The 27,980-nt window shown below is 44.4% G+C and overlaps 1 protein-coding gene across 1 annotated transcript; it reads left to right on the top strand.

Annotated features, from left to right (window-relative positions):
• The first annotated feature begins 1,183 nt into the window (after window positions 1-1,183).
• On the top strand, window positions 1,184-27,790 carry LOC110288829 (kallikrein 1-related peptidase b26-like). Its single transcript, XM_085842453.1, has 5 exons — window positions 1,184-1,223; window positions 23,913-24,199; window positions 24,295-24,431; window positions 24,807-24,986; window positions 27,692-27,790. The coding sequence occupies exons 2-5, from the start codon at window positions 24,013-24,015 to the stop codon at window positions 27,788-27,790; spliced, it is 603 nt and encodes a 200-aa protein (XP_085698579.1). The 5' UTR covers window positions 1,184-1,223; window positions 23,913-24,012.
• The last annotated feature ends 190 nt before the right edge of the window (window positions 27,791-27,980 follow it).

The following is a 27,980-nucleotide window of genomic DNA, read 5'->3' as shown; positions in this document are numbered from 1 at the left end:
CCCTGGGAAGACTCAGGCAGCAAGGAGTAGGCTCTAACCCAAGGAACTGAGCTTGCCAAATGTGTCCCGAGGGTGCTACCTGCTCTCAGTGGTAGTTATGGACTTCAAGGGAGGTCTGATGGAAACTGATTCACAGGGATAGAGGTGGAGGCATCTGGCAGCAGGGACTTGTTGCGTCCAACTCGACCAGCAAGGAAAACGCAACCACCAGTTCTTCTTAAAGCAGTTTACTCAGGCAGCTTCTCTCTTCAAATCCCCTAGCCTCTCTGGTTACAAGTGTTTTTCTCCACTCCAGCCACAACCACGCCCCCACCATTCACCACAGGTCACATCACCTCACCAGGCAGGCTTGCTCAGCCAATCAGGGATTAAGGGCGGGCCATCCACCAAACATGGGCTTGTTTACAGCCTGGAGCATATTTCCATCTGGCTGGCCAGGGAGCCTGGAATGGTTTCCCATAATTCCCCCTTTTATATTTTTTTTTGAGGAAGCTCCATGGATGAAGATAGAGGTCTGATCCCCAGTGTGCAGAAATAGGGGCCATGTACAGGATTGACTCTTAGGCTCACAGGTTTTTACCCAGAGCAACCCTGACCTGCTCCTGTGCCGTTTTTTCTGGGGGAAGGACACTAGGACACTCAACCCTCATGCAATCAGACATACCTCCCAGAGATTGTCAAACAGCTTCCAGACTAACCTCTGTGCAGTGCTTAGCCTTACAACTCTACGAAGCGAAGGCTTCATTGTTCATTCTTCATGGCAACAAGCCAAATCTGAGGTGACTGCCCTGCTTCCACTGTGGCAAAAGCTTGCACCACCATGGCAGCAGTGCGGACCTGGGCATTCCGCAACCAACACATACACCATACACCCAACATGCATGCCAAAACAAGGGCCACAGCGAGGGCACCTATCCCAGTCCATTCTTTCCCCATACCAAGCCAGAATCCACTCAGGTAGAATTTACAGTGTCAATTGCTGAGCGAAGCTCATTCACCTTGCCATCAAAATTTGCAGTCCAATTTAAACACCGACAGTATCCCCCATCTGGGTTCCGCACCCATCAGGGGCAGACACATGCTCATCATCATCATCTTCTTCATTTTGACAGCGCTGCACTAGCCGTTCTGGAACCCACACTGGCTCTGCGTGATTCTGTGGAAACATGCAAACAGACCCTCTTGCCCAGGCCAACACGGGATCCGGACCATTCCATGATCCTGTAAGCACATCCTTCCATTTAGCATACCCCAGTTTACTGGGGCTGGTATTAGCATGTCGTTCAGCAGCAGAACGACCTTCCTTATCCAGTTGCAAAAAATTTAAGGTAAAAAGAGCTAAGGAGAGTCTTATCTTTGGGGTATGGCCATAGCCTATTCTCCCCTTTTGTTTTATTAATAATTATTTTAAGGTTCTATGTGCTCGTTCAATGATTCCTTGGCCTTGAGGATTATATGGCAGGCCGTGTTTAACTTGTACTTCCATCTGTTGACAAAAAGACACCAGGGTTTTGGCAGTATATGCAGGGCCATTGTCTGTTTTAAGTTGTTGGGGTTTACCCCAAGCTGCCCAGGCCTCCAAACAATGCTGTATAACATGGGAGGCCTTTTCCCCTGCCATGGGAGATGCATAAACTATTCCTGAACATGAGTCAATGGATACATGAACGTATTTCAATTTGCCAAATTCTGAAAAATGTGTCACATCCATCTGCCACACCTGTAGAAGGAGCAATCCTCTAGAATTCACTCCATAAGAAGGCAGGTGTTGAAACTCTAGGCAATGTCCACAGGTAGTGACTACATCCTGAGCTTGTGCTCTAGAGATTCCAGATTTTCTCTGCAGAGTTTTATCATTAACATGAAATTTAGAATGAAATTGTGAGGCTAACTCCATAGGGGATGCTAAAAATATGAACTCCATACGAGTACAATTATCCACAATATCATTTCCCCTACTTAAGGGTCCTGGAAGCCCACTATGGGCACAGATATGTCCAATATATAATGGTTGGCGTCTTTCACACAGCAACTTCTGTAATTGTAAGGCCAAGGCTTGAATGGTACTACGAGCTTTTATTTGGCCTACCACTTCTAGGGATAAAACTAAATTAACTACATATTCTGAATCTGAAATTAGATTAAAAGGAAAATCACAATCCTTAATGACCTCAATAACTATTTGTAATTCCACCATCTGCAGAGTACAGGGATAATACTGCCTGACCACAGGATCTTTCCCCTCTACCATATATACTCCACATCCGGTTTTTGATCCATCAGTAAACACGTTAACTGCATCCTTAATGGGTGTTTTCCTCACTACTTGAGGGAAAATGACTGGATGTTCCTTTAAAAAGGTCATTAACGGATGTTTAGGATAATGATTATCAAATGGGCCCTCATTAATACAGGCTAAAATAGCCCACTCATCAATATTTGCTGTTAAGACCTTTTGCTGATACCCATCATATGGGATTACAATAGAGCTGGGTTTTATACCAAAAACTTGTAAACAATGCTGAATTCCTAACAAGGCTAAAGAAGCCACTGTTGTAGAATAATGATCTAATGTCCTCCCAGCAGATATTTTGGAATGGATCCATAACAATGGGCCTTCTTGCCACAATAATCCTGTGGGTTGCATCTCAGTAGGTAATATTATCAAAATGATGGGTAACCCTTCTCTACAACGCTGAAGCTGGGCTTTAATCAATTCTTCTTCCACTAGGGTAAGGGCCTTTCTAGCCTCAGGTGTTAATTCCCTTTTGGAACTTAACTCTGAGTCTCCTTCTAAAATTTGAAACAAAGTATGCAAGGAATCAACCCTCAACTGTATCTTTTGAGGCCAAAAGGGGCAATCCTTGCTCCTAAATAGGACACTATTTTATCATGATTACAGGAGGGCAAAGTAAAAGCAAATCTAACACTATCTTTCAATTCCAAGGGAATGGAAAAGAAACAATCTTTAATATCAATTACTATTAGAGGCCACTTTTCTGGCAGGGCAGATAAAAGAGGCAAACCCCTCTGAATGGAGCCCATCACCTGCATCTGCGCATTAATAGCTCGCAGATCATGTAATAACCTCCATTTGCCAGATTTCTTTCTGTTAACAAAAATTGGGGTATTCCATGGAGATACAGAAGGTTGAATATGACCTAAAAGATATTGTTCTTCAACTAATTCCTTAGCAGCTTGTAATTTTTATGAGGATAATAGCCACTGAGTCACCCACACCGGCTCCTCAGTTTTCCAGGTTATGGGAATGCATTCCCCAGTGGCCCCTAGGAAAAACCCATTCCTTCCTGAGGCTTTCTTTTAATTGGGAGAATCGGGGACTTACTTCCTTGCAATCCTTTTCCCAACCCGAAGGATGGGTGCCATCCCATATCTTTCATCATCTTCTGGGAGGCATCAGAATATTCATTAGTAAGTCTTAATTGTAGATTCTTCAACAAATCCCTACCCCATAGATAATGGGCAGCTCAAGCACATATGGTTGAAACATCCCACCATGCCCTTCCTTATCTTTCCAAGGGAGCATCCTGGCACTTATGTCTGGACTCTTTGCATAGCCCAGGCCTTGTAATATTTGTTCTGACTCCTGAATCGGCCACCCTTTTGGCCAGTCCTTAAACCAAAAGGCAGTAAAAAAAAATTTTGCATCCTTTGCTCTTAGCAGCTCATTGAGCGCTGAAAAATTGGGTGTGACTGTGACGACCCCATACCTAGTCATTCATGCCCTCAGAAAATTTACTCAAATGGCTAGAAAAAGAAAGGAACTCATAGACCGTCCCTATTACCCTCTTACTTTCACTACCCTCTTACTTTCACTTTCTCATCTCCAGAGCTGGAGAGCCTATTGTTTCTTTACCGAGAGCCTAATCCCAATCCCGGGATAGTGAGTTACTTACCATACTCATTCTGTTGACAGACCCTGACTGCAGAAAGTTCTGAACCTCTTTGGTGGGGGAATCGGGTCCCGGATTTCTTTGGCACCACTTGTTGCATCGAACTCGACCAGCAAGGAAAATGTAACCACCGGTTCTTCTTAAAGCAGTTTACTCAGGCAGCTTCTCTCTTCAAATCCCCCAGACTCTCTGGTTACAAGTGTTTTTCTCCACTCCAGCCACAACCACGCCCCCACCAATCACCACAGGTCACATCACCTCACCAGGCAGGCTTGCTCAGCCAATCAGGGATTAAGGGCAGGCCATCCACCAAACATGGGCTTGTTTACAGCCTGGAGCATATTTCCATCTGGCTGGCCAGGGAGCCCGGAATGGCTTCCCACAGGGACTCATCAGAGTCCTTAGAAGTTGCCATGTCCCTATACTGGGGAGCCCTACGGTAATTTACAGAGCTTGTTACAGCTTACAGCCTCTGGGTAGACTCCCAGAATTTTTGCCCAAAATGGTCTGCTCCTGCATCAGCAACCACTGTTGTCACGAGGCCCAACAGAAATAGCTGAGCCTCCACTCCATGAAAGGCAAACTCTAGCTCCACATCTGCACTTGGTTGAGGAAGGACAAATTTCCTGAGGGAAGAAACTTCGTGGGTACTCTACTCAAAGACTCACCACAAATCTGAACTCTATTGGATGCTGTCCCCCTCTCCTGGGCTCCACTTCTACACTGCCCAGACCCTGCCCTTCAATCAGAGGCCCCACTCTCACCAGCCCAAAGTATCAAGACCTGGTGCACCAGCACAGGTAGAAGACCAGCTGATAGGATACTTGTTGCCTAGGGCACAATCTATTGCAGTTGACCACAAAGAGAGTCAGGTTTATGTGTTGCTGCCTGTAGAGTTAGAAAATGATCCTTGGTTTAAGTATTCAGAAATGATATGCATAGGAATATTTCCATAGATTTGTCAGAGCTGCATCTTATAGATAAAAAAAATTGGAGGTAAAGGTTAATATCTTAGAAGTAGTAGTCTTAGCAATAGAGCAGTCTTAGCAAATATTAAGGCTAGAAAGGCAGAAAATTCAGATATTAGCAGAAGTCACTTAGACACTTGGAACATTGATGAATTGGCCAGAGATTTAAAAAATAACCTAAGTGCATTGAATCTCCTGGATTGGATTCCATATATTATTCTACTTGCTATAATTATTGGCATTATTTTATTAGTAAGCACTGTGTTTCCACTAATTTTTTAGAGTACTTCTGAGATCTGTAGCTACAATGAAGCAGGACATTCTGGAACTTCGGCTGAAAAATAAAATGAAAGGGGGAAATGCTCTGCCCACTCCAGTGAAGTCTGCTTGACAAGTCAAGAGGTCTGGAAGTACTCACAAGGGAAAGAGATTCAAGGAAACTCAGCCTCCTGGAACCTTGGCATTCCCATAGCTAGGATGCTCCAGATTTGTCCCTGCAATCTGGAGGATCTTGCATGCATTCTTACAGTATTTTACTGGATAAGAGCTAGAAATCTCAGAGCAAGCTTAGCGAAGTATACTTAGAATCTCTAGTACAGCCAGGTATGGCAGGCTACATTGCATATTAGAAGCAAGTTGGTGAATTCTTCTGACAAATGGAGATTCCCTACAGATACTTAAAAGAACAGCCAAGTTACACTCATATGCAAGAATTTACCAAGGCCTAGGAAATAGGGGGGTTGTGATATTGCATTATTCATGAGAAGGTCTGCTAGAGTAGAACCCCCTGGTGCTAGCTTTCACAAGGCTCAAAGGAGTAGCACAAATTGTGACAAGGGTGTGAAATTCTTACCTGTCATTAGCTGACCATAGGCAGGGCTGATTTATCTTTACTGTAAATATTACCTGGTACCTGTAAGTTCTTTTGAAGTCATTCCCCTGTTTTGTGTCAGGTAACTTCAGTGTACTTTGCCTGCTGTGACATCCTACCCCTTTGTTTTCTGCATTATATAAAACTGATGTTCACTTTGTGACATTATATTCAGATACAACACACTGTCTGTGTCTATCTGTCAATGCTCTCTGACTCTATGCCAATCTGTCTGAGACCTTGATTCACACAGATTGAGTAGGGCCCATTGAGCCCCAGTCCATGGCACCAACTCCAATCTGGATGCTGTCCTCCACTTCTGGGCTCCACTTCTGCCCTGCCCAGACCCTGCCCTTCCATCAGAGGCCCCACTCTCACCAGCCCAAAGCATCAAGACCTGGTGCACCAGCACAGGTAGAAGGCCACATGGTAGGATACCTGTTGCCTAGGGTACAATCTATTGCAGTTGACCACAAAGAGAGGCAGGCTGAGGAGAATCAGGAGCCCTGCACTGGGGTGGAGTGAGAGGAGGACAAAAGGCTAGACAGGGAACATCCCCCACCCCTCAAAAGGAGAGAGACAGAGACAACCTTCCTGACTTGCCCCAAATAGACACACATTTTTATACACATACACACAGACTCATACACACACACACACACACACACACACACACACACACACACACACACACTCACACTCACACTCACACAGGACAAATGGATACATAGTCAGATTGGAATAGAAACTGGAAGACAAGGCCATCAGTCACAATAGTGGGCATAAGCTTTTAATTCCAGTTACTTATGATGCTGAGACAAGAGAATGCCATATTCAAAGCCAGCATGGACTACAGAGTGAGTCCACAGCCAGTCTGAGCTACAAAGAAAGCCCAAGAAAGACACAGAGACACCCCTCTTCCTAGGAGCAGCAGAACTAGAAATCTAGCCACACCTCTGGGTAGGAGGAGGCTCTGGGTTTGGGTGGAGGATAACAAGTCACCCCAGTCCTTGCCAACACTTACCAATGCCAATGCTGAGGAAACTGAAGATGAAGTCTATCTTATTCAGGATGCAGCGGACTGGTGGGAAGGAGAGGAACATGGTGGGCAGGAGGAAAATGCATACTGCCAGGGCCAGAAATACGAAGCCCTTTTTTATATGAATGTAAACTGGGGAGGGAAGTTAGAGAGATAACTAGTCACATCCACTTCTCTCTCTTTCTATCTCTCTCTCTCACTATCCCTACCCCCATCTCTCTTTCTCTCTCTCTCTCTCTCTCTCTCTCTCTCTCTCTCTCTCTCTCTCTCTCTCTCTCTCTCTCTCCTTCTCTCTCTTCTTCCTCTCACACCATGAGGAGCCCAACCTTGGTACTCCAGAAGCTGGAGAAGAGTGCCTTTTCATGTCCTGCCTGAGCAGCTTAGAGACACATAGATCTTATCTGTCTCCAAATACAAGGTAAAAGCATTCCAAGGGTCCTTGTGTTGTGTCTTAGTTGGCAGAATATTTGTATAGCTGTGAGCATCCTGCATTTCATCCTCAGCACTGTGCTGAGCTGAGTCTGCAGCACATGCCTGTGATTCCTACACTTGGGCGGAGGATCAGAAAATCAAGGTTGTCCACAGATACATATTGAACTGGAGGCCAGCCTGGGCTACATAGACCTGTCACAAACAAGGCAGAGGAAGGGAATGTTGCTGTCTAGAATCCATCCCACAATGAGGGGCAGGGCATAGTTCAGAGGTACAGCACCTGCCTAGAGTCCACCAATGAGGTTCTTCTAGTTGTGTGACTCAGTGGTAGAGACCCTGTGGCCTATGTGTATAAGGCTCTTGGTTCTGCCTTCAGCAACTCCAACCACCAATTCCCAAAAAGAAAAAGATAAAAGAAAAAAAAAACATCACATCCATTCAAATTACAAAATTCACTACCTAGAAATTCAAAATAGTCTCTATTGCCACTCATAGAGTTACCCACCAACAATGATGCACCCACCAAGAGCCCTAACCTACTCCCCCAGAAAGACTCCCGGGAGAATGCCAGTGTCCCACCTTTATAGTCACCTCTAGCACCCAATGGATGTATATGTATATATCAGTCTATGTATACACTGATGAATAAATTGTCCAACATTGGCACACATATGCCTCCTGCAGTCAATCCAGAGGCAGAGGAAGCCAGTGTATGGATCATGCACATAGATAATCCAAACATCCAACACACTGAACACCAACCAAGTTGACATGAAGATGGAGATGAGGACCCAGCCAGAAAGGACCAACTATCCTTCCTCCTCCCATGAATAAAGCAGGTCAGCTGGGTAGAGAGAACACTATGGATACCTGAATCTTTTCTCCACTCACTCTCAATACATACAAACCTTCATCCTCTTCCTCATTTCCATTTCTCCTCTCATCACAACCACTTCCCTGTGGATGCTGTTTGCAGCTCATCTCCAGCACCAATTCAATTCTTTTCATTCTCATGCACTGGCCTCCTCTGATACAGTACACCTATCGCAAACTCCAGCATGATTATTTATGCTTGAAGATACACATAAATGATCAAGGGCATAAAAGAACTCACGAGTAGATGAATACATTCTTCCTCTCTTGTCATTTAGAGCAAAGAACACTGTAGTTGTCCGAAGAACTTGGGCAGAGAATCCAAGGACTCAGAGGAGAATTAGGTGGCCAATTGATCACCAGCTCCTCACTTACCCTGGATTAGGGCTAGCCTGGCTTTCTTGGAGCTTACAGGGCACACATGCATACACCCAGGTCAAATGTGCTAACTGCCATGAGAGCTGAAATAGTCTAGATGCTCAACAAGAGGGGATGGGTCTGAAACCTGCAACAGTAAGTAGGTGTCAAAGGCTGGGTATTTCCCCTTCTCTGTACCAGAACCCATGCTGACTTCTTGATGTTTTAACATTTGAGACAAAGCCTCCCTGTGTAGTTTCACTGGCCTGAATACACTATGTGCACCAGTCTAACCTGGACCTCACCAAGATCCACCAGCCCCTAACTCCTAAGTTCTGGGATCCAAGGTGTGCACAAAAATATGCAGCTGCCAAGCTGAACCCTTAATGAGGCTTCTGGAGGGAAGAGACATTTTATGGTTGCTGTTTATTGAGAAAGGGTCTCACATGGCCCAGGCTGGGCTAACCTCAAAATGTAGCTCAGGACCTAGGAAATGAGGAAGAGAAAGGACATTGTGACCCCCAACTCTGCTCAGGGTGAGTGACACTCCCCTGAAATAACCTGAATTTTCATACTTTTGAATAAAAGAGTTTTCAGGTCACTTAAAGGCACCATAACTTCTATTTATTTTATTTTATTGGTATGTTTTAAGACACCTCTATATATAACCCTGGCTGTCTTGAAACTCACTATATAGATTAGGTTGGTCTCCATCACAGTACACTAGAGCCTAAATCACACGGATCCACCTGGCTCTGGCTTCAAAGTGCTGTTATTGTGAAAAAGTATAATGTAAAAAGAAAATTCTAGGCCTTTAGGCCCAGGCTTGAGAATGTGACCTTTGTTACTCAATGCTCCAAGGTATGCTAATCATAAAACAGATAGCAACATTCCTCCACCTACCCTCTTCCTGGGTTCAAAGAGTGCTCATTCAAAGAAAGTCACCCTGACCCACCCTGACCATTGCTAGAACCCACTATGCAAATGTACTATTGTTAGGGTCTCTTAGAAACTGTCTTGAGAGATAACCTGCACAATTACCAGGCATTCCTTGTGACTTTTGTGACTTTGCACTTCCTTGTGACTCTTAACTGGTATCTTTGGTATTTTCCAACAACGCACTCCTCACCTCCTTGAGTTGTGGTATCTTCTTTTAAATACCCCTTTACCCAGCTACTCGGGACGCCATGGTCCTCTACCCCTGCATGGTGTGTAACTGTGGGCCCAAGAGCGCTCTTGAATAAAAGTCCTCTTGCAGTTTGCAGCAAGACCATTTCTTGTGAGTGATTTGGGGTGTCGCCTCTCCTGAGTCAGAATGTAGGAGAGTCTTCATATTGTTCTTTCAATTGAAGGTGTGCACCACTATACCCAGCTCCTAAACTTCTTTTTTTTTCTTTTTCCAAATTTTTATTAAGTATTTTGTTCATTTACATTTCAAATGTTATCCCTTAAGTCCCGTATAACTTCCACCACCACCACCCCCCCGGTCTCCTACCCACCCACTCACACTTCTTGGGCCTGGTATTCCCCTGTACTGGGGAATAAAAAGTTTGCAAGAACAAGGGGCCTCTCCTCCGAATGATGGCTGACTAGGCCTTCTTCTACTACATATGCAGCTAGAGACAGGAGCTCTGGAGGTACTGGTTAGTTCATATTGTTGTTCCAGCTATAGGGTTGCAGGCCCCTTCAGCCCCTTGGTTACTTTCTCTAGCTCCTCCATTGGGGGCACTGTGATCCATCCAATAGCTGACTGTGAGCATCCACTTCTGTGATTGCCAGGAACTGGCATAGCCTCACAATAGACAGCTATATCAGGGTCCTTCCAGCAAAATCTTGCTGGCATATGCAATAGTGTCTGCCTTTGATGGCTGATTATGGGATGGATCCAGAAACAATAAAAACAGTGATCCAGAGTTCCAAGTCCAAAAGGGCAAGAATTTTGGCTTTCTCCAAAAAATGATTGGTATCTACAGGGAGCTTGCAGCCGTATGGCTATCACTGGTGCAAAGATTTTGTTCTAACTGACACTTTCTGGGATAATCTTGGACTTGAGGTACAGGATCTTCCTTAGAGGTGTGGGTTAGGCAGCACTTGCTCCACTACCCACCATTCACACCAATTCACCATTGCCACGACCTTGCCATCTGGCAATGGTCCCCAGAACACTAACAACAGCAGGCCTTTCCCCACCCAATCTCATCATTGTGAAGGTGTCCAGGATGACCTAGGGCCTATGGGACAGCAGGTGCAATGGAAACCTCCACTACCACAGCAGGGAGGGGAGTGCATGGAGTCCACCTCTGTCATCAAGGGCAAAGCTTACTCAGCATCTGGCTGCCAACACAGCCCTTTCCCCTCTCACTTCTCCCCTCTCCCCTCACCACAGCTACATCATGAAGCAACACCTGCTCCTCCTTCTATGCCCTGCACAGTACCAGGTCCCTCACAGTCCTTGCTCACAGGAGAGGCCCCTGTCCACTCCCACTTTCCAGAACTTTCTCCTCTCCCTTAGACACCTGACCACCTCTAGGCTTCTCCAGTCTTTCTAAGGAAACCAACTTCTTACTAAACTTAGGACCTCGAATTCCCTACAGTTCATTGTTTTTCCTAAATCCTTATACCTCAACCCCCAAGTCAGGGGATTGCCTAAATCCCACACTAGAGCCTTAGGCTGTCCACCAGCTGCCACCCTTCAGCTGTCTTTGCCACATAATGACAACTGCTCCCCCATCTTCCCAAGAAGCTCAGTTTCTACCAAAACTTCCTCTTCTCACATTGGCTTGTAAGGTCAGATGGGTAGCCCTCACTTTCTGGTGTGGAGAGAATGCCCAGGTCACTTTTCGCTGGCTTTTTGGTTTAGTCTCATTTTCAAACAAGGGGTCAGTTGGCAGATGCTAGACTTGGACAACAAGTATCTTCATCAATCACTCACAACATTGGCAGGGGCTCTCACTGAATGGAGACTTCTGTTTAGGCTAAGATGACTGTCCAGCAAAACTCAAGGGAATCCTCCTGTTTCCACCTACCCAGCTCTGGGTTTACAGGCACACAGCATCACACCTGACTTTTTCCCTGGTTTCTGGATGGTTCAGCTTAGGTCCTAATGCTTGCATGACCAATCGAGTAGCAACCAAGCCATCTCCACCCCAGCTCTTGGAAATAAGTTCTAAGTTAGTGTCTCATGATGTAGCCCAGGCTTGTCTTCATCCATGGCAATCCCTCTGCCTCAGACTGCTGGGTACTGAGGTTACAGTGAAGCTATGCATGGCTTGCCAAGATCTCCTCTGTTTCCAAATGCTGTGCCTTGGCCTGCTCTTCCCCCTCATGCCTCTCTCCCTGCGCTGCAGGCTCCTGTCCTATCTCATCAGAGCCCCAATGCACAGCTCTAGTTCTCACTCTGTGCAGAACACCCCAAAGACCCCAATGTCTAACCCTTGTACCTACATAATTGGATCTTCCTCTCTGCCTCCCAGTGGCCTCACTTGATCTAACAGTTTTTACTTCTGTCCAGAGGGTTTAATTCCTTTTCCACTCCTGTCCTGGGGCTGCCTAAGAGAACCCTGAGCCTTTCCAATACCCAGATCATTTGTCCACCTCCACAGGAACCAGAGCCTTTTCATCACAGACCCCCAGAATTTCCATCTCTTACTGCTTGTCCCATCTCAAATTCCTTTCTTAGGGATCCCCACCCCTCTTAGATGTCATCTCCACCACAGACCCTAACAGGAGCCCATGCCCTAGCCTTGACCCTGATCATTTTACCTGGAAATTTCTCAATCTCTTCATCCAAGCTGCCATTTCATGCCCAATCCAAGAAACCCCAAATCAACCCCAAGCTCCCTTTCCTGGATTTATTTATTCATTCATTGTGGCCTCCCTTCCCCCCAGCCTGGAACCTGCCTGCTCAACAATTCATATCTAGTTTTCTGACACCTCACCTTCCAAAATTCTCAAAACCCAGCCAAAACCGTGACGTCTTCTTAAACCTTGGAGATTCTAAATTCCAGATCAGAGGATATCATTCTCATTGGACTAAAAATAAACCAGAATTCTCTCTCTCTCTCTCTCTCTCTCTCTCTCTCTCTCTCTCTCTCTCTCTCTCTCTCTCTCTCTCTCTCCCTTGCTGTCCCTTAACCCAAAACTATAAAGTGACCTGACACTATACCCAATTCCTGATTTAAGAGTTATTTCTGGGCCGGGCGTAGTGGCACACGCCTTTAATCCCAGCACTCGGGAGGCAGAGGCAGGCGGATTTCTGAGTTCGAGGCCAGCCTGGTCTACAAAGTGAGTTCCAGGACAGCCAGGGCTATACAGAGAAACCCTGTCTCAAAAAACCAAAAAAAAAAAAAAAAAAAAAAAACCAAAAAAAAAAAAAAAAAAAAAGAGTTATTTCTGTCCACACAGCATACATCTCCCTATCCAGTACCAGCCATATATTAGTCTCTACCCCAGATGCCCTGGCCATGTCCACAGATCCCAGCCCTGCTTAGCTATGTCCCCGAAAGGTACACTTCCCTACATGTGCCAACTCTGCCTTCCCTGATTGTCTAAACTCAAGATGTAACTCAGGTTCTAGGAAATGAGGAAGGGAAAAGTCATAGTGACCAAAACATTGTTCAGGGTGGGTGACACACCCCTGAAATAACCTGAGTTTTCATACTTTTGTATAAAAGAGTGATAAGGCCATGGTAATGTGCACCACAACATCTATTTATTATATCTTATTGGTTTGTTTTGAGACAGCTCTATATATAACCCTGGCTGTCTTGAAAGTCACTATGTAGACTAGGTTGGTCTACATCACAGAATACTAGAGCCTAAAATCACACAGATTAACCTAGGTCTGGCTTCAACTTGCTGGTACTGAAGATTTGCATTCCTATACCCAGTACCCAAACTTCTCATAGAAACAATAAAATCAGTGACCCAGAGTTCCAAGTCCAGAAAGGCAAGCATTTTGACATTCTCAAAAACAGGATTTGTATCTACGGGGAACTTGGAGTTCTCTCAGCTATCACTGGTGAAAAAAAAAAATGTTCTAACTGCTACTTTCTTGGGATAATCTTGAACTTGAGGTACAGGAACTTCCTTAGAACTGGGGGTTGGGAGTCACTTGCTCCTCCATCCTCCTTTAACACCAACTCACCATTGCCCCTGACCTTGCCCTCTGGCTAAGGTCCCCAGAACTCCAACAGCTCCAGGAACAACAGGCATTGCCCAACAAAATCTCATCCCTGGGAAGGTATCCAGGGTGACCTAGGGCCTACTGTACAGCGGGGGCAATGAGGCCCTCCCATTCCACAGCCAGGAGGGTGCAAGCAGGGAGTCCAAATCTGTCAGCAAGGGCAGGGCTTAGTCAGTATCTGGGAGGCAACAGGACAGTTGGTCCTGTTGGACCCGTCCAGCAGGTCCAGTTATTCGAGGGTCTCGAGGGGACCTTCTCCTAATAACCAAATGGAGGGGGTAGAGAGAGACGAGGGACTTGTGTGAATAACGACATGGAACCGTTCTGAATTGCATCAAAGCTCCAAATGTCTTGAGAAAGGCCGAAGCCTTAAATGCACAAGCAAAAGGGGAAGTACAGATACTTATCAGCAGGAGGGGTGGGGCAATACAAGCAAAAGGAGAAGTACTTATGGGAGGGGGGGGCAATAGAAATTCTTTCTTTTGGCAGCTACATAGGAAAGCAGGAACTTGGTGGTATCAGGGTGTGGTCGACATCTGCGATGACTTAGGGCTGGAACATCTCGTGGTTGTTCTCGGAATCGATGTGTCGGTGGCCCACTTTGGACCCCCTTTTCTTCTTGGGGGGAGAGGCCCAATTCAGAGATCAGGACAATAGTGTTATCTTAATAGCTCCCAACATCTCCCCCATTTTAATATTTTTATAAAGGCATATTGTATAATAAATTTGTAGCCACGTTTTTAATGACCGCCTAAACGTCTGTCTGCTCACTGGGTGATTCTCTAAAACCACGAAGGACGCAAGGACAAGTCATCTATGAGGCTTGAATTAATGGTCCCAGTCTGTTGGGTATAACCTGGGCCAGCCAAGGGATTTAGGAATGAAGCAAGCTCTGTGGGTAGAGGTAGAGGTCTGATTCCCAGTGTGTAATGTTAGGGGCCATGTACAGGGTTGACTCTCAGGCCCACAGATTTTTACCCAGAGTAACCCTGACCTGCTCTTGTGCCGTTTTTCCTGGGGGAAGGACCCTAGGGCACCCAACCTTCATGCAATCAGACATGCCTCTCAGAGACTGTCTAACAGCTTCCAGACTAATCTCTGTGCAGTACTTAGTCTTACAACTCTCACAGGCTACGGCTTCAAGTTCCAATTTTTCGATGTGTCTAGTCTGGGATGACTGTTTAGTTTCCAATGTGACAAGAATGTATATTACCATGTCGGAAGCACAGACTAAGGCAATCTATAAATGATTTGTGGCATGAGACTGATGGCCGAATTTAGGGGGAGGGGAATGATCTTACTGAAGCATTTTATGGAAATTGAGTCTCTCTCCCCCCGAGAAGAGGGTGATGAAGCAGCATCCGTGTCTGACTCTTCTTCAGTAACCTGCTTGTTATCGCCAACGTCTAGCGGATGGTAATGAACTGAAACAAATGCGCTTGAAAGAGATGAATCAATTTGAGATTTAACAAATCGGGTCAATTTCTGAAATGCCCAAGGACCGAAGGAGATCAATAATAGGAGTCCCAATAGGGGCCCTAAAAGGGAGGGCAACAAGGTCGAAAGCCAGGGGGAGGTTGAAAACCAGTTTTAGCAGTCCACCTTTTCCCCTAGGCCATTGTAAATACATGTGTATAGGTGTAACTTAGCTATCTATAGTTCTAAGTATCTACTCTGGTTCTTCTTTAGGTCTTAAACTTCCTTCTTCCTAGATGATGACAAAATCCTGTGTAAGGCCGTGACCTAGCTTTTATTCAAAGTGATAGTGTAATGCCAGAGGCAATTCTGAATGCCACTGTATAGGCAAAGTTCTTCCTGAATTCCAAGCCCATGGTCAGCTCAAGGAATTGCCTCCAAATTTTTATCTATATAATATGTTGCTCTGACAAAGCTGTGGAAATATTCCTATGCTTATCATTAACAAAATGCCCAGTATGCAGCTGTTGAACTAAGGCTGTGGTAGATACCTTTTCAAAGTTTGCATTCCCAGATTTTTAAACCAAGGATCATTTTCTAACTCTAATAGGCAGCAAAACATAAGCAGGTCTCTTACAAAAACATAACAGTAGATTCCTTATCTAAATTAGGATCCACACAATTAGTTAACTGACAAGAATTACAATGAATATAAAAAGACTTGCCAAGATTGGTGATCTTAACTCTTAAATCTAACAATAAGCATATAGGTAAGGTACACAAACTTTCATAGCTATAAGGAGCTGGCCTGAATGGCCAAAAACAGTGTCTCTGACGAAAGCATCGTGTACATTCTCTGTACCAGTCTTTTTGCCTCCCGAGTCAGCTTGTTTAGTTGTTTTTATTTTAAGTTGGCACCAGGTTGGTACTCCTTGCTGCAGCCCATGGTGGAGATAGGAAGTTTCTTTATCTGTAAGTGGCTGCTCTCCGATTTCTCCCTCTTCTGTGCATTCAACACAGCTTTCTGGTCACCACTGTCAGGGCACTCACAGGTCACAGGTCAGCCTGTCACATTGGAAGCTAGCATGCTCTTTTAGCATTCTGTGGAAAAAACAGAAACATTCCCCCTTTTCCCCATATTAAGTATCTGAACAGGATCATGGCATGTGCCAATAAGTGGATCCTTTTTATCTGCCCTAGACACTATTATATCCAGTTTTTCCAAAAACAAAAGTGTGATCCAAATAATGTGCACGGGGATATAATTTCCCACAAAAATGTGATTCAAATAATGTGCACGGGGATATAATTTCTCTCCCCCCTTCTTTGATTTTAAAGAAGGTATAGTTTTTAAAGTTTTACAATACCTTGTCTTTGAGAATTATAAAATATCTCAGTAACATGTGTAACATTAAATTGTTGACAAAACATCTCAAATCTTTGGCTGTAATAGCCAGTTTTAATTTGATTTAGAACACCAAGCAAGCAAAAAAAAAAAAAAAAATCAACACAGGCAATGACTAACTATACTTTTAGTTGCTTTTCTTGTTAAAGTAGTTGTAATTAGAAAGACTAAAAAAGGTATCAATAGTCATATGTGTATATTTTAGTTTTCTAAAATCAAAAATGAGTATCCATTTGTAATAATTGATTAAGTATAAGTCCTCGAGAATTAACACCAATGTGTGGAACAGGTAGAAACTGAGGACACCGAGAGCAAATCTTTACAATATGACATGCACATTTATTTATTTATTTATTTTAAGTACCAAATTATTATCTCAAGCCATTACTATTTTGATGATGTAAAGAATGAGATTATGGGGGCTGGTGAGATGGCTCAGTGGGTAAGAGCACCCGACTGCTCTTCCAAAGGTCCAGAGTTCAAATCCCAGCAACCACATGGTGGCTCACAACCATCTGTAAGGAGATCTGGTGCCCTCTTCTGGAGTGTCTGAAGACAGCTACAATGTACTTACATATAATAAATAAATAAATCTTTCAAAAAAAAAAAGAATGAGATTATATGGCCAATTATTTTTGTATAAGATCCATAATCTACCTGGGATATAAATCTAGCATGGCATTGTCTTAAGAGGTCTTTTCCAGGCAATCTTCAACATTTTAAAACACCATCTGCAGCACATAATTTAATTATCTGTGCTGAAGCAGGCAGAAACTCAAAAGAATAAACATGTTATCCAATTCACATATACTTTTCTCCCATAGAAGGGTTGTTTTTAAATACAGTAAATGGAATGCATGCATGCATGCATGAATTTATAGAAGATACAAAAGCATGTATATAAACAATTTTTAACTTATTTTTAGGATGAGTATCAATTTTATTTAAAATGATGGTATGTAATAGGTCAAATATCAATATTTTGCAATAACCAATTGCTGTTTGTAACACGGAATTCTTAATTAGCACCACAGCAGCCTTATAATAGGATGTTAAAACTTTAAGGTGAAGAAGAATGATTTTACATTAATGTTTTTTCTTGCCAAAGAATAGCTGTGGACACATTTAATAACAATAACTAGAATATGTAGCTAATATTTGATTACCACCAATTATAATCGATACCAATAGATTATAGAAGTTTCCTCTACTTTCTGTTAAAGCCTTTTTGGTTCTCACCTGTTAATTTGAATCTCACTTGATAGCACCTAACAAAGGCTTAGGTTCTCCTGTGGTGAGTTTAAGGTGAGGTCTTTAGCCAATTACATCTCCTGGAAGCTTTTGAAAATAAAATTTTGAAGCAAATTTGTACCACAATTTTCCAGTATAACTAAAACCCTAAATAATAAAAATATTGTCTCTGAATCTTATGGAGCAACAATTATTCCCCAGAACTTTAAACTTCCCTTTAGAGGCATTGGCTAATAGAATACTTTTCACTTAGGAAACAATATATACTGAAAGATTTAAACTTTGTTTCTTGTATTGAAGCCGACAATAAAAATTTCTTACATATTGTAAAGCTATGTTAGCCATACCTACAGGCAAAATTATCTAGTGATCACCAGTTCATTAAAAGCAAAACTCTTCGAATTTAAGCATTATTTTAAACATCTGAATAGATCTGCAACAAAGCTAAAAAGAAATTCCCTTGAACACAGGGGAAACTTTCTTAGACACTGTTTGCAAGATAAAAAAAAGGTTACAAGCTTTTCTGGGGCTGCCTTGAGCCCTGCATTAACTCAAACGTAAAATATTTTTTAATCTGAGCATTTTGGCCTTCCTGTAATAAGGACCGATTTTAGAGGAACAATTTAACTGTCTATGCCTCTAATTTTTGATACTCTTTCTTAAAGATGATTACTCTTATAATTATCTTAATTACAATATACAGGTGAATTAAAGATCTTAAATTTGAAATCAAACTGCAAGCTGCAGTCAATGGAACACTGGCAATTTTAACCATAATTTTTAAGTTTCCGTTGCAATATTAGAATATATCTATAACTTTTGGAAAGCAAGACCCAATTTTAAACAATTTATTTTCCTTAAAATCAATACTAGAAACATCACTATCATGTTACGAAGTTTGGCTGCCAATTCATGAATGTATGATGGTGCAAATTTTAATGTTCCATTAAAGAGACGTTGTTTTAAAATCTTATCTCTATAAGTCTACTTTTTAGGATAAGAATTACATAAAATATTATCTCAATTTAGAAGTATCTTTAGAGGACTAGTTTTCTGGGCTGGTTTATGCCAGGTGCTTTTGTTTGAAAAATGACTCTAGCCCTGAGTTACTATTTAAGCTAACTTTGTAACCAGTGTTACACCTTTTTAATCATACCCAAATAACTTATAAGCCAATTCTCTGTGACCAAGATATGCAGATCATATTTATACCTTTAAGACCAGTCAAAAACCAAATGAAGTGGCTACACAAATCTTATAAATTTAGATCAATCAAAGAATTTTACTTTTTATAGCTATACTTATAAGATAAAAACACACTTTGTCATTTGCTAAACACAATAATCACAAAATTGTAGAGAATTTTTTAGGAAAAAACAACTATCAGCTTATTTGCCTTAGAACTAAGAGGTTGCAGATTCCTTTTCTTTAAAAACAAGTTTTTCAGCAGGACCTCTCCTGCTGTGCTTGATTTTTGGCTAAAGGGAGGGGCCTCTCTCAGCCTCAGTTGTGCAAACTGAGAGTGAATCAGCAGGTAAAGTTTTAACCATTTTTTTTTAAACATGAAACATAAAACAGTCAGTCATTCAGACAACGAGACAATCATTCAGACAACGAAACAAAAACATACATGAATTGACATGTGATTGGTGCACCAACCATAGACAATAGAAAGAGGGTAGAGAACTTCTTCTCCTTTAGGGGCCAGAGAGAATAAAACAGGGTGTCCCCCGATTTCTCTGTCCCTGGGAGAGTTTTAAAATCCATTTTCCTCTATTTCTTCCTTTTTTTTTTCTGCTTGTAAGAGGCAGCTTGTCAAATCAAGATTAAAATCTAAAATTTTCTAACAGCTTCTGGCAAGCATCTAAAACTTCTAATTTATTTAATCTGAGGGCAAATTTTTGAGAAAACACACAATCTCTATACACTAAATGTCTCAAATAGCCTAAAAGTTTACCATGCTAAATTTTATCAGTCCACACTTGGTCAAATATTTTATAGCCATCTGCAAAAACGCTCTCTATTTTCTGCAACCAACAAAAACACCATTGACAAAATGAATTATAAATGTTTTAGGAAATGATTTCTTAACTTCTAATAAAACCTAATCTATGAATTTTTTGACACAATGTAGGATTGGGGAGTTGTAAATAAGGTAACAGTAAGAATTGAGCTATTTTTGACCTTTATGAAGTCTCTTTAAAACCCATTTTTATTTACTTTAAACGTGTTATTGCAAATCTCTAGCAAGGGCCTCGGTGGAAGCATGCCTGGGCCCAACACACAACTTCTTACCCCAGAGAGTTCTGTCAAGGTAAGCTGAACTATCGAAGGGAAGCTGTCTAGCATCTGAAAGCAGGGTAAAATTTCCAAATAAGCCTATGCCCTCATAAAAGGGCGGGGAAGCAGAAAAGCACATCCAACAATCTTCAAATTCTGACGCATTATCTCTTTGTGTCTTATCCAGCAAGGCTAAAGCAGAAGCATTCAATATAGACCACAATAAATCAGTGGAAGAGCCCCCCCCCCCACACACACACCTTCGTCTAGGCCCATCAAGGCCTCGGTTCATCCAGGCCTGAGTGCTCGGCCACGGGTGGGCCTGCGATGGCAGAGTGTTCTTGCTCAGACCTGCCGCCTTAGGCCGCAGAAGCCCCGCAGAAGCCTTGGCCTTCAGGCCTAGCCGGTGGCTGCCTCGAGGGCTCGGGCTCCTGGCATCTGCAGGGTAGGGACCAAGGCTGCTCCTGGGCCCCTCGAGCTCACCTGGTGTGGGCCGAGGCCATGAGGGGCTTGGGTCGAAGAAGGCCGCACTCCTGAGCTCGCTGTGCTCTCTGTTGGAACCCTGCACAATCTCCCGTGGGGGCTAGGGAGTTGTCTGCAGTTGTTATTAGGGGAGACGGACCTCGCAGGGGGGCCCTTTGGCCGTTTCCCTGGACCGCAGTTACTAGGGTGTTCTGTCTTTGTGTTGGGCATTCTCTAGCAAAATGTTCAGGTTGGTTGCATCTATAGCAAGTTTTTCCTCCTTTATTTAGTTGTAGAGCAGCCCCAATGGCCAGGTTGATAGACTTAGAAACTTGTTGAGAAAACACATCTACCTCATTACAAAGCTTGATCATACCATTTATATCTAAACTCTTGGTTTTACTTCTCAGGGCAGCCCTAAACTCTGACTTCCAAGTTAAATATTGGCCTCTAGTGAGGACAGACTGAACAACTTTATTTCATTCATTGGGTATCAAGTAGCCTTCCCCTGCTAAACCTTCTAATATAGATATTGTGCACCAGCAGCTTAGTTTCGCTTTTGCGAGATGGCGATCGGGAGTTTTCTAAAAAATCTTCAGTAAGGGCTAAGAGGCGAGCACCTTCTCTGCCCTCTTCTGCCTGTTTAAGGAGATCTCTGATGATTCCCCAATTGCTAAAAAAGGACTCAGGGACATCTTCTCCTTGTTTTATCAAAGCATTAATATCTTTGCCTACTTTATTCTAAGAACCATTCAATACCAGCCATGGACATCTCTCGTCCACAAAACAAAAATATTTTTTTAAATTCCATTTTTTAAACTCTTATCCCTCTCTCCTTAAGAGAACCCTTCATCTCTTGAATAAAGACTGCCTCTTTGGACAGAACCTTCCCCATAGTTAATGGGACAACAACTGAATGCCTAGGCTTACCTCTCCGATGTCCTTCCGCGACACTCGAGCGAAGTGGCAGGGGACTGTCCCATTGTCTCACTGTCTGCGCGGTACCTCTTTAATCTGTTGTCCAGAGGGCAGTCGTACCTCGTGCCCCACGTCCGGTGCCACTTGACCCGTCCAGCAGGTCCAGTTATTCGAGGGTCTCGAGGGGACCTTCTCCTAATAACCAAATTGGGGTGGGAGGGTAGAGAGAGACGAGGGCCTTGTGCAAATAACGACACGGAACCGTTCTGAATTGCATCAAAGCCCGAAATGTATTGAGAAAGGCCCAAGGCTTAAATGCACAAGCAAAAGGGGAAGTACAGATACTTATCAGCGGGAGGGGTGGGGCAATACATGCAAAAGGAGTAGTACTTATGGGAGGGGGCAATAGAAATTCTCGTGGTTGTTCTTGGAATCGATGTGTCGGTGGCCCACTTTTGACCCCCTTTTCTTCTCGGGGGGGGGGGGAGGCCCAATTCAGAGATCAGAACAATAGTGTTGTCTTAATAGCTCCCAACAGGACAGGGGAGGGGCTGTGGGGAGAATGAGGGTTTTTAAAATCTCCTGAGGAGCCTCAACAGCTCTAAGCTCACAGCCTGCAGCTCCTGGACACCTGTTACCATGTGGTTCCTGATTCTGTTCCTAGCCCAGTCCCTAGGAGGGATTGGTGAGATGAGGAAGGGGGAGGGGTCACAGCCCTGACTCTCCTGCTGCCTTTGGCCCTGGCCATCCCTTTCCCTTCTCCGATCACCCCAGCTACATCATGAGCACCACCTGCTCCTCCTTCTCTGCCCTGCACAGTGCCAGGTCCCTCACAGTCCTTGCTCACAGAACAGGCCCCTGTCCACTCCCACTTTCCAGAACTTTATCCTCTTTCTTAGACACCTGACCATCTCTGGGCTTCTCCAGTCTTTCTAGGGAACCCAACCTCTTACAAATCTTAGGACCTTAGATGTCCTTCAAATTCATTGTTTTTCCTAGAGCCTCATAGCCCAACCCCTGAGTCAGAGGCTTGCCTAATCCCACACTAGTGCCACTGGCTGTCCAGCAGCTGCCAACCTTCATCTGTGTTCTCCACATCCTGACAACTGCTCCCCCATTTCTCTAATTGCACAGTTTCTACCAAAACATTCACTTCACAAAATGGTTTGTAAAGTCAGATGGGTTCCCCCTCCCTTTCTTGTGTGGAGAGAATGCCCGTGTCACTTCTCTCTGGCTTTTAGGTTTAGCCTAGTTTTTGGAAGAGGAATCAGGTGGCAGACCTCAGATGTGAAGAACAAATATCTTCATTAATCACTCACAACATTGGTAGCATCACTCACTGAATGGAGAGTTCCTGTAAGGCTAGGATGATTATGCAGCAAGCTTCAGGGAAATCCTGTTTCTACCTCCCTGGCTCTGGAGTTACAGGCACACAGCATTACACCTGACTTTTTCCGTTGGTTCTGGAGGGTTCAGCTCAGGTCCTAATGCTTGCAAGACCAATCCTGTAGCAACCAAGTTATCTCCTGCCCAGGTCTGAGGAATAAGTTTTGAGTTAGTGTCTCATGATGTAGCCCAGGCTTGTTTTCAGTCCATGGCAATCTCTCTGCCTCAGCCTGCTGTGTACTGAAGTTACAGAGAAGTGCAGCTATGCATGGATTGCATAGTGGGACTGGCTGAAAGTCTATCCATGACCTTCTGTGTTGGTCTTTCCTCCTGCATCTTGGTTTGTGTTCAGAGTCCCGTTTCTTTCTTTTCTGCCTTATTGTCTGTCTGTCTCCTGTTGTATTCACATTTTACTGTTTTCATGGCCATCTGTTACTGTGTGTCTCTCCCTTTGGACTCTGCCCACACCTGTCTGGGTCTGGGTCTCATGTGTTCTCTTTTACCACTGCCAACAATAGTGCGGACCAGGCCTACAGGGCCTCTCAGGATAGAAAGTGCTGTCCCTGAGGGTAGGCTGTGAGAGATGTCCTCAATCTCCTCAGAGCAGCTCTGCCTTTAGGACCTTCTGTCCATTCTGAGGACACACAGGGAAGGGCTGGTCAGAACTGGAGCTGGGTGAGGTAACTGAGTACAGAGAGAGCTGCATGCTGAGGGATGAGTCGAGAGAGTTCTGACCTTGGGCAGCAGGCCAGGCCTTACCTGCTGAGGAAGTTCACCTGAAAAGCTCTCAGGCCTGCCCGTCCTCCCTGCCCCACTTCCCTTGTCTTCTGTTACTGTCTTTATTTCTTTCTGTCTCTCTGACTCTATATGTATGTATGTATGTATGTACGTATATATGTATGTATGTATGTATGTATGTATGTGTGTGTGTATATGTGTATGTATGTGCCTTTCTGTCTCTCTGTTTGTTTTTCTGTATCTGTTTCTTTAAGTGTATGTATGTGTGTGTGTGTGTGTATCTTTCTGACTGTGTGTGTTTCTGTCCCTGACTCTCCTTCCTTCCTCTCTCCCTCCTCCCCCACCCCTTCCTATTTATTCTAACCAATCTCCCCATTGCCTCCTCTTACTTGTTCCATCTCCTTCCCTGTCCCACAGCCAGTATGAGGTTTGGCTGGACAAAAACAAGTTATTCCAAGAGAAACCCTCTGCACAGCACTGATTGGTCAGCAAAAGCTTCCCCCACCCTGGCTTCAACATGAGCCTCCTGGCTTTCGAAAAGATACCTCCTGGGGCAGACTTAAGCAATGACCTGATGCTGCTCCACCTCAGCAAGCCTGCTGACATCACAGATGTTTTGAAGGCCATCGACCTGCCCACAAAGGAGCCCAAGCTGGGTAGCACATGCCTAGCCTCAGCCTGGGGCAGCATTACACCCAAGAAATGTGAGTCTGGTCCAAGGATACAGCTTGGTGTGGGGGAGGGGCAGAGAAAATTGGACTGGGCCCTGCTCACCACCCACTTTCTCCCTGATCCATAGGGCAAAAGCCAAATGACCTTCAGTGTGTGTTCATCAAGCTCCTGCCTATTGAGAACTGTGTCAAAGCCCACATACAGAAAGTCACAGATGTCATGCTGTGTGCAGGAGAGATGGGTGGAGGCAAAGACACTTGTGTGGTGAGACAGCCCCCGTCTGAAGTGAGGTGAAGGGTTTGAAAGAGGGAACTGAGGTTCTTGGTTCCCACTTCAACACCCTGACTAGGCAGGCTCTTTGCATCCTTCCCTATGTGAGGGATGTGCCCTGGGAGGGGAGGATCCTGTAGCTGGTACTATTTCTTCTCTGTGACTTGTCTTAGGGGACTGTCAAATCCACCACTTACCACAACCCCATGGCCCTCGAAGAGATGGCCACTCAAGAGCTGGATTCCCTCACCTACCAAACAGAGCTATCTTTAGAGTCCCTGTATTAATCCCCGTGGGAGTCAGTTCCAGGTTGTCTACTAGAATCCAACTGCCAGGCCCTGCCTTACTCGTGTCCCTGTCCTTCTTTAGGGTGACTCCGGAGGCCCACTGATTTGTGATGGTGTTCTCCAAGGAACAACATCAAATGGTCCTGAACCATGCGGTAAACCTGGTGTGCCAGCCATCTACACCAACCTTATTAAGTTCAACTCCTGGATAAAAGATGCTATGATAAAAAATTCCCGAGTGTCACATTGTCCCATGTTTTCAGTAAAACCCACCATGAAGCAAATGAGTTCAAGGTCTGACATTCTCTGTCCTACTGGAGTGCAGTACCCAACCAAGGTTCCCTCAGCTAAGGTCAGGACTTCCAAAGTAGATCAGCAAGGGACAGGTGGACATGTATGTTTGGTTAAGGACATGGGGTTGAGACAAATGCAGACAAACGGCTCAGACCAATTCAGGGATGCCACTTGAGTCTCCTTTGGCAAAGAAAATATTCAGATCACAGAGGAAAAGGCCAGAGAGATCAGAATGGGGGACTCCAGCTAGGCCTGACCCTATACTGGAAGCCGAAGAGATGATAACGAGTTAGACACTGCGAATTCAGACTGCCTACCTGGGTTTCTTAAGTAGGGCTGGAGTGTTATGTTTATAAAGTGTAGACTCCCTTGAGAAGAGTCTGTACACAGAAGGGCAGGAACTGTCCCAAAGGCTAGGTAGGCTGTAGTGTCTCCACTCCCAGGGGCCATTAGAGGGGATTTCTTTGGTAGGCATGGACCAAAGGATGTAGAGTGACTTGGAACCATGGCCTGTGGGGAAGAGAATCGCTCATCTTGGAAAAAGGGCCACAATGCTGCTGCTGCTGCTGCTGCAGGACCACAAACCACTGTCTGTTTAGAGGGACATAGCCACCGTTAAGAGTATCAGAGAACTTCTGGAAAAGGGCCAGAGAAGAACAGAAGGCTAGACAGAACTGGAAATCTAGCCACATCTCTGAGTAGGAGGAGGCTTTGGGGTTGAGTGAAAGATCCCCAGTCACCCTTGTCCTTGCCAAAACTTACCGATGCCAATGCCAATGAAACTTAAGATGAAGTCTATCTTGTTTAGTCAGCAGCAGAGTGGTCAAAAGGAGAGGAACATGGTATGCAGGAGGATGATACAGTTCCAGGGCTCAAAATATGAAGCCTTTGTTCATGTGAATATAAACTGATGAGGAAAGGTAGGAAGATATCTACATTAGGAATCCAAATCTCTCTCTCTCTCTCTCTCTCTCTCTCTCTCTCTCTCTCTCTCTCTCTCTCTCTCTCTCTCTCTCTCTCCCACTCTAACTCTCTCTCTCTTTCCTCTCACATCATGAGAGACCAACCTAGGTACTCCAGCTACTGGGGAGGAGTGCCTTTTCATGTTCTACCTGAGCAGTTAGAGACACACAGATCTTATCTGTCTCCAAATACAATGTAAAGGCAGTCGAGGCACCTTGCTGTGTCTTAGTTGGCAGAATGCTTGTCTAGCTGTGAGCATCCTGCATTTCATCCTCAGCACTGTGCTGAGCTGAGTCTGCAGCACATGCCTGTGATCCCTGCACTTGGGAGGAGGATCAGAAAATCATGGTTGTCCACAGCTACACAATGAGCTGGAGGCCAGCCTGGGCTACACGGACCTGTCACAAACAAGGCAGAGGAAGGGAATGTAGCTGTCTAGAATCCATCCCACAGTGAGGGACAGGAAATGGTTCAGAGACACAGTACCTGTCTAGAGTCTCCAACGAGGTTCGTCTGGGGTTGTGACTCAGTGGGTGAGACCCTGTGAAGTGTTTGTGTAAGGCACTGGGTTCTGACTTCAGAAACCCCCTCCTCTTCTCCTATAAAAAATAGATATAAAGGAAAAAACATCACCTCCACTCACATTAACAAAATTATTACCTAGAAATTCTAAAATAACTCTACTACCACTCTTAGAGTGATCCACCAACAATGATGTCCCCACTGTGAGCCCAAACCTAGACCTCCAGAGAGAGTCGTGAAAGAGTGCCAGTATTCCACCCCAACAGTCACCTCTAGTACCCAATGGAATGTACCCCCAGTCTACATATTCACTGACCAGTGATTTGTCCCACATTGGAAAATTTATTCCCCCTGCAGTCAATCCAGAAGCAAATGAATCCAGTGTATGTTCTGTACACATAGAAAATCCACACATCCATTACAATGAACAACAACAAATTTACCATGAAAATGAATATGAGGGACCAGCCATGTAGGACAAAATTTCAGTCCTCCTCCCAGAAACATAGCAGGTCAGCAAGGGAGGGAAATATTCTGGGAACCTGGATCATTTCTCCCCTCTCTCAATGCATACAAACCTTCATCCTCTTCCTCATTTACATATTCCCCTCTCATCTACAATGAGTTCCCTGTGGATGCTGTTTGAAGCTCATCTCCAGCACCTCTTCATCTCTTTCCATTCTCATGCACTGGACTCTTCCAGTTCAGTACACCTATATCAAACTCCAGCATGATTATTTATGCATGAACACATACAAAAAAGAACAAGTGCATGAATTTACTCACAAGTGGATGAATGAGTGCTTCCTCTCTCATACTTTAGAGCAAAGAACAGTGTAGTTTTCAGAAGAACTTGGGCACAGAGGCCTAGGAATCAGAAGAGAACTAGGTGAGCAATTGATCACCAGCTCCTCACCGACCCTAGATAAGGGCTAGCCTGCTCTTCTCGGAGTTTACCGGGCACACATACATACACCCAGGTCAAATGTGCTAACTGCCATGAGAGCTGAAATAGTCTAGATGTTCAACGAGTGGGGATGGGTTTGAAACCTGCAACAGTAAGTAGGTGTCAAAACTGGGTATTTCCCCTTCTCTGTAACAGAACCCATGCTGAATTCTTGATGTTTTAACGTTTGAGACAAAGTCTCCCTGTGTAGTTTCACTGGCCTGAATACACTATGTGCACAGTCAAACCTGGACCTCACCAAGATCCACCAGCCCCTGACTCCTAAGTTCTGGGATCAAAGGTGTGCATCAAAATATGCAGCTGCCAAGCTGAACCCTTAATGAGGCTCCTGGAGGAAAATGATATTTTCTGGATGCTGTTTCTTGAGAAAGTGTCTCACATGGCCCAGGCTGCGCTAACCTCAAAATGTAGCTCAGGATCTAGGAAATGAGGAAGAGAAAGGTCATTGTTATCCCAACACGGTTCAGGGTGGGTGACACTCCCCTGAAATAACCTGAGTTTTCATACTTT

This window comes from Mus caroli, unplaced genomic scaffold (genome assembly GCF_978045245.1).
Source record: "Mus caroli unplaced genomic scaffold, Mus_caroli_1 scaffold_8, whole genome shotgun sequence".
Lineage (NCBI taxonomy): Eukaryota > Metazoa > Chordata > Mammalia > Rodentia > Muridae > Mus > Mus caroli.
This window is presented reverse-complemented; position numbering and strand designations above follow the sequence as displayed.